Here is an 8,039-nt window from a genome sequence, read left to right as displayed (position 1 = left end):
TGCTCCCATGTTATCTGCTAGACTTGCCAGAGAATGTCTACTTCAACATCTAGCTCATATTTTGAATCAGTCTGTGCAACAAAGCCATCCGGATTGGCTTTCTAAAGGCTCCCCAAAAGGTCACATGCTTTTTTTTTTTTTTTTGGTATACAGTGAAAGAAATATTGAACATTTTCAAGTCTTCATCGAAACTAGAAGCTTATGACCCCACTTTAAATGTACACGTATTTTGTTCACTTGCCGTTTTCTTTTGTGAATACAAAAAGTTCCATCAATGATAGCGATTGCTTTTGATAACACCATTTAACAATAGTAAAAACATTTACAAAAAGGAGCGCTATTTGGAGGAGGGTGGGTGCGTTTGGTCATTAGCTCTTGTGCAGTACTTTGTTGGCGTAAAAGTCCCTACAGGTTTCACAGCAGCGCTGGTACCACCTCATGTCCTGGCAGAGATTCTTCTCTCGGATCACCCGGCAGTACACCGTCCACTGGTCCCCCATGCATTTGTAGGTCAGAGCAGCTGGAGGGGCAAGAGGAGAGAGGCAGGGGGGCAACATGAGAGTCAATACAGGGCTTTCAGGTGATTTAGCGTGCCCTCTGGCAGCCATGTTGGAGGACCGCAACTCTTGGGCGACAACAGCTGATTCTGTTTCTAAACTTCCGACTCGGCCGTCTCAACAGAACTGAACAAACATGGTTCATTTCTGTGCTGTTTTTGACTGGGAACTGATGGTCAATCAATCAATCAATCAATCTTGTGTTTAGGCAATGTCAGCTTGTTAGCTAGCTAAACACAGTATCTGGTCAGCTAACCAGTTGTCTTGTTGGAAATGCACCTGATTTACATAACAGCTAACATTACGTAGCTAGTAGCTAGTACTGGCTAGTCGTTGTGTTTTAACAATTTCAATTTGGCATATTTCCAATACATCAAGCAGCACTTTTTTCAATAAAATTTCACTCTTTGGAAATGTTTTGCTTATTTTTCCCACAATTTTATTCCTCCAAAATACACTGAAAGGAGATTTTACTGAAATAAAAGTATTGCTTGATGTATTGGATATATGCTGAATTGAAGAGTGGCTCCTAGCAATTGGTAAAAGGTCTTAAGTTATGTTCTACCAGGCTTTACTGATGAGCAAGGCAACATTAAAGGATAATTCTGGTTATTTTCAACCTGGGCCCTATTTTCCTAGTTTTTGCCATCATGATGATTTATTGTGTTCACAGTTTCATCACTTACTTCAATATAGAGCTTTATGTTCGACAATAAGGCCCAGGCTGAAAATAACCTTAATTATCCTTTAAACTGACAGATTTTTTAATGGAGTTTGGTATGATACAAGTGTCTCACCTAGCCTGGGAGAGGTGATGGTGTTCACGTTGATTTTCTCATTGCAGGTGCCATGGTGACAGGGTCGGTAGGTCGGGGGTCTCAATGTGGCCGGGCAGTCGTTGCCATGACGACCTGTCACTTTGTGCATACACTGGACCACTCGGGATTGCAGGCCCCTCCCACACGATGATGAGCACTGGAAAGAGCCAATGAAAAGTTTCAGTATCATTGCTCCTATATACGGTATATATCTGTTATATATCAGATATATAGCTGTATAATATATATATCTATAGCTATCTGTTGTGAAAACAGTTTTGCTCCCAGCAATTCACTTATCAATATTTTACAATTATACACAAAACGTCAATATTATTAATAATTAATATTATTTCTACTGAAAATTCTTTACCAATTAACTTTGGAAAGGAGTTTTTCAAATGAACAATACTCGCTCCTCTGCATTCAAGTGTTGGATTGAATGGACTGAATCAATACAGAATTATTCAAAGCAGAACAAGGACAAAAGTTTCTTGTGGTGTGTGTGGTGTGTACACAAGGCTGGTTCAGAGCTACAAATTAGCTACAAATTAGCTTCAAACAGCATCCTGGGACCTCTGGACAGTGCGATCGTACACTATTGGGTTGTTACTACGCCTTGCACAAGCAGGCAATTAAAGGAATCCATTTACTATTGGATTGCAAAACCTCTGTTTTCCAAACACACAGACTCACTTTGCGTAGCTCTATATTTCAGAGGGAGCATATGATGCAGCCAGTGTGATAGTAAAATCGATTGACAATCATGATTGCTCCTCTCAGTTTGTTTGAGGGTTCTTTATCTTAAGTTCATACCATTCCTTCACAATTTCCACTTCAAAAATCCAGACTTTTTCCAGATCTTTATCTTGTGACTGGATTTTAAGGTTTGGTTCAGTGTTCAATATGTTGTCTGCTGACTGGGCAATATGATTGTCAACTAGACCATAAACTGTAACTCTACAGCTGAACATGATTCTACACTACAACTAATATCACAATATGTCAAAGGACAATTGTCTAAAATTACAAAAATGTGTAGGCAATGCATATCAGGACTAAATAATACTTTTTCATAATGCAAATTCTTAACCTTTTCAAAACCTGGAAATTATCAAATTCATTTTTTGTACTTTTCTAGACTTCAATCATGGTTAATCATGGTTAATGACACCACTTGACACAACAGAAAGCAAGCCAATGTATGAAAAGCTGCACCACCTAGTGAAGTTGCATCCATCTCGCTTTGTTCACCTCCTTCCATTGACTTTGCATGCATTTCGCATTCAGTCTGAACATAATGTGAAGAATCCTCTCATCAGTTTCATTATCAATGACCCTGATAAGTATACTGTATGGCTAACTCCAGCACTAACCCAAGAGAAAAGCCTTAAAATGCATGCTCACGCACATACATACACTCACACCGACACAGCACACAGGATCCACAGATACAGTATGTACCATTATGATGGTACAGGAACGCAAAGAGCTCGATGGTACATGGTGTGCATGATACAATTCATTAGGCTTATCTGACTGACAGCCTGATGGCTGGAAATCCAGAGCACCAACAACACTCTGATACCCGAGCCTCTACCCTGCGCACCCACGCCTTAGTTTTCTAATATCTCATAACTCAATCTAGGTGAATGGTACTCCATTAAAGCCCAGGAGTGCCGTCCTGATAGAGTGGGAGGAGGAGCGGGCAGTCATCCTACCTCAGCCTGCGTGTGGAATAATGAGACAGTGGGATGAAATGAGCATCAGGTCAGAAAACAAGCAAATAACCACAAGTAATCTAATAATAAAATCTAACTGTGTGCATTATTGAGCAGAAGGTGGGGAGGGGCAGGGTTATTTAGTTCCTCACTGCCCTCGATGTTCCTGTGGAAAGAGACTCTGGGGTTGAGTAACCTCACACCAGTGATATGCCTCTTGCAAGATAACATATCACAACAAACCACATATTATCCCTTAGGCTGGATGATTATCTTCTCATCAATGACTAGTAAAAATGTTGTATTACAAAACTGGAACTCAACCAGATACCCAAATCTGTAAGAATGGAAATGGTATGTTATATTATCTGCAAATAGAAAAAAAGGTGTGGCCATGGACAATAATAAAGTGCAGCAATTAGACAATATATTGGGGGGAAATGTTGAAGACATTAGATGTAGAAGTATTATTTTGTGAATTATGATGTGTTGAATTAGAAAATTAGATGAATGGAAGCGGCAAAAATTTGACCAATATTTCCCCAATATTGCAAAAAATGTTTTAAAGGAATAGTTCACCCAAAAATGAAAATTCTGTCATCATCTACTCACCCTCATGCCAGTTAAAACACAGGTGAAATTTGTCCATATAACACACAGGGAGGTTGCCAGCACAACACAATAGCAGCCTTCTCCAAAACAACTGAAGTCAGTGGGGACCAGTTCTTCAGAGTTCCAAAAAGACCTACAGTATATTTACACCATAATTTAGTGCAAATCTGAACTACAGCTGATTGATTTGCAACAAATAATGGTGTATAGGTCTTTCTATTCACAGTGTGATTGTTTGGTCCCCATTGACTTCAGCTGTTTTGGAGAAGGCTGCTACGAAGTTGTGCTGGCAGCCTCCCTGTGTGTTATATGGACTAACAGATTTCACCTGTGTTTCATTTGGCATGAGGGTGAGTAGATGATGACAGAATTTTTGGGTGAACTATTCCTTTAAGCTGACTTGAAGCAGAACATTGTTTTTTTTTGCCAATAAACTAATTATGTGATAAATAATGTTGGAAACACATTTGTTGATGTAGGCTTGGTATGATGGGTTGAATGGTTAATGGTTTTCCTTGCACAACAGTTGAAAAGTGGATTTAGATGTTCTGAAATGTCAGTGAAATATCTGTTCACCACGACCTTACAGAAATGTCAAACCTGCTGTTTCTAACATGTATAAATCTCCATCATGATTGTATGGCCATTAGCTGATACCATACGTCTCGTTTCTAAAGTTTCTTTACCCAGCTAAAGAGAGCTGGGATAGAATTAATCATGATCAATCTCCTCAAGCATTCTTTAACCATCTTGTACCCAGTGTGATCATCTTCACACTGGGGGAGGGGGATCTACAGGGCGTTTTGTGTCTACACTTAAAAGGGACGCTGCAGTGTTACTGTGGTTTGCGACAGACTCATGGTACTGAGCAGTGGCCCACCTGTTGGGGTAAAGTAGGAGCAACAGTTCAGGAGATGATGGATTGCCTGCACTCTGTGTGGACGTCACATTTCTTTTCCCTAAAGGAGATCGGCTACATGAGTTAGTACAGGGATTCAAAGTTCCCCCGGTCCCCCAGCATACATTGTGTCCTCTTTAGAAAGTCCTACACAGGGATTCCTATATACTTACCATGCAGTGACACATACTGGAAATAATCCATGTGCCTTGTGAAAGCGAGAATTTTCTATTTTCATTGGCTAATATGTTTCAGAAACTCATATACTGACCATTGTTAAGATGTGATTCCAAATTCCAAAGCTTGCATATGACTGAAGACAGCTTTATAGAGAAGGACAAAGCAGTGCTACTCCTGTTTCACCTTCGGCACACACGGTCGATGGAGCCCCACACAGACAACAGACGCCTAATAATTCAACAGAGTACTTCAGTGCCAACTTGAGTAGGGTTTGGATCAGAGACCGGTGTTCCTTTGGACAGCTGAAGGGCCATTGGAGATGCTTAATGAAGCGTCTACTGTAGATGCACCCATAAACGTCATGGCATACTGGGTACTGCATAATTTATGTGAGGTTCACGGAGATGCTTTTGATTGCCGGTGGGTGGTACGGTTCCCCTGAGATCACTGATGCACCACACCCACCAGATGGACCTGATACATTTTAAAGGTATTTCAAATATGGTTAGACCAATACATCAAGCCTTTCATTAAAATTCAGACGTTAGCCAGTCAGTATCGTCCACCTCTGATATGATGGATATGATGCAGTTTGACTGATTACATATTTATTGTAGAATTGATCAATATTACACTGGTTCTCTATGGGAAGCCCTTAACCTGAATTGATTGTAATGGAACATTTTGATCTGTTTCAGAGGCATTTCCACCCTGACACAAATACAATTCTGGGGAAAACACTGAATACTAAATACTGGCACAGAATATTGGCTATTGGCAGCTTCAGTCCAAAAATATTGGTATCAATATCAGCCTCAAAAACCCATATTGGTTGAACTGTTGTTGCTTAACATCTGGGAGTCTGGTAAGCTGTCCCATTCCATATCTGATGAGCATCTTTGATAAAGTATTTATCATTTTACATCAATCTTACACACTGCACCTTTAATATTCATGGGTATATGAGGAAATGTAAATCAAGCCAACTTGTCGCTTTCTTTTCAGAAACCCACTGACTGAGCCCTCTTAGAGAATATCTAATAGGCTGATCAAAGTATCCACTGCTCCATAGGCTTCCTTATAAAAGGTCAGCAGAGGACGGCTTTAATTGACTGGTCCTTTTTAAAAGCCTTTTACCTATGAAGGATGAGGACTGGCAGCGTTGTGCTGCAGTGCCACAACACCACGGGAAGATTAAAGACGTTTCAGGAGATCTGAGGGGATTTGTCAAAGGGTCAGCATGAGCGTCCTTTTTAAATGAGTATATTGTCTTATAGACTGACTTACAGACATAATTGTGTCTGCGGAATGATGTGTTGGAATGAATACTAATGGCACGATGGACTGAGACAAGGTTCATACTAATGAGAGTTGATGTCACCTTCTATCTAAACATATTTAGCTGCCATGGGATTAAAAAAATAAAAATCGGAAGTCATCTGAGTCACTTCTGGTGTAAATAACTAACCAATAGGGCGGCTGGGGTGGGACATATGAAGCTAATGCATGTATACATTTGTTCATGTTTACTAAGCCATTAACAAATGCATTTAATTGTATGCATCTATGTGTAATTTCTGGTCCAATGCTGGCCTCTATCATTCAGCGATGTCATTACAACAACAAATCAAGGCTCGCAAATAAAGAAATCTTGTGTGCCTGTTCACTTTGTTTCACTCACTAACATTCAGGAACCTTTGCTGATATTTACTAGTCGTATTATGCTTCAGTAAAGCAGAAATATTACACATTTAACCTTTAATAAACTTTAATTACATAACGCAATGCTGTAAATGTTCTAACTTCATTATGTTCATGACTAAGTTCCCCATTTGCCAGAAACTTCCTCTAGCGCCTGTAGTAAGCAGCGAAGTAAGATCACAGTAAAAGTCGCACGTTGCGTAAGATGTTGACAGTAATCAGCTCTAGTCATCTGGTGCAGAAACAACGAGAGGAAAGGAAGAGAGAAACAGAAAGAGCGGGAGGGGACAAAGAGGAAGAGAGAGAATGAGAATGAGTGCAATAAGAAGCCAGACAGTGTGTACATGTGAAATCCCCGCCCCGCCCGCCCGCCCCGTGTCTCTTCATTAAAGCTGCTAAATGGTGCGGTGAGCTAAGACTCTGAACCTCGCCCTGCCCCAAACCACAGAAAGGGAAAAAAAACAACAATGCTCCATTTGCTAAACACCCTTGATAATTGCTCTGCTTGTTCTCAGGAGATTAGGCACACTGAAGGGTTCACAACAAATCCACCAGTTTCTGCAGGTACGTGTGACTTGTTCTCGGCTTCAGTTTCAGACACACAAACGCACTTGATTCTCTCTCACGCATACGCTCAAACACATTTGTATTACTATACTTGTTAGCCTTAACCCTAACCTAATTGTTATTCTAATCTTAATCCTAAACCCAAATCCAAATCCTAAACTAACCTCTTGTAGAAGTGAGGACCAGCATAATGTCCCCACTTTGGATTTTCGACATCTTTCTTTTCTTTTTAGGACATCTGGTCCTCAAAAGGATAATACAACAGCACACACATACTCTCTGACACACACACACAAACACACACACACACACACGCACACACACACACACACACACACCCACAGTCCCCTGTCAGCTGTATGTCATGCCTCCTGTGCTATCTGCTATGCTAGGCTCGGATGTGTGGATAGGCTGCTGCAGCTCCCTCAGGTCCTGTTAGTCAGACATGCACTTCCAGATCCGGAAATGTCATTAAAAGTTAATAATGCTGCGATATCCGCGGTCTAGTGGAGCTCCGAGGCTCACAAGACGCCTCACAACAATTTATTTGCCAAGCATCATTATACTGTCAAATGTGTTTAGCCGTTTCCCCTAAGAGACGAATGTGTGACCGCAAGAGCAGAAGCACAAATAGAAAGCACAGCGGTCAGGATTGGACAGTGGTAGACTAGATGTTGGAGAAGTAGGCTTGTGATTGGAAGGTCGCAGGTTCGAATCCCTAGACTGGCGGGAAAAATGTGCTTGGGGAAGTGAATGAGTAACACTCTCCACTCCCTCAACAAACACTGTTGAGGTTCCCTTGAGCAAGGCACTGAACCCCCAATTTCCCCAGGAGCTGCTCAGTGTCCACCAGTAGAAGACTGTGGTTGCACTGGGTGGCTCCCAGTGGCCGACAGTACAAGACTGCGGTTGTATCAGGCAGCTCCTGGTGTGAATGTGTGAAACTGCGCAAATGTGTAACAGGGCATCACTAGAAAAGAGCATG

General features: G+C 41.1%; 1 protein-coding gene across 1 annotated transcript in view; it reads right to left on the bottom strand.

The window, feature by feature from the left end:
- Nucleotides 1-368: 368 nt before the first annotated feature.
- adamts17 (ADAM metallopeptidase with thrombospondin type 1 motif, 17) overlaps nt 369-8,039 on the bottom strand; it is a 97,929-nt gene continuing 90,258 nt past the window's right edge. The window contains exons 22-23 of the mRNA XM_071908908.2: nt 1,355-1,532; nt 369-520 (exon numbers count right to left, since the gene is read on the bottom strand). Coding sequence (XP_071765009.2) covers nt 369-520; nt 1,355-1,532 — 330 coding nt within the window. The remainder of the gene's footprint in view (nt 521-1,354; nt 1,533-8,039) is intronic.

Source organism: Centroberyx gerrardi, chromosome 1 (genome assembly GCF_048128805.1).
Source record: "Centroberyx gerrardi isolate f3 chromosome 1, fCenGer3.hap1.cur.20231027, whole genome shotgun sequence".
NCBI lineage: Eukaryota > Metazoa > Chordata > Actinopteri > Beryciformes > Berycidae > Centroberyx > Centroberyx gerrardi.
The sequence above is the reverse complement of the archived record's forward strand: the minus strand, read 5'-3'. Positions and strand labels throughout refer to the sequence as shown.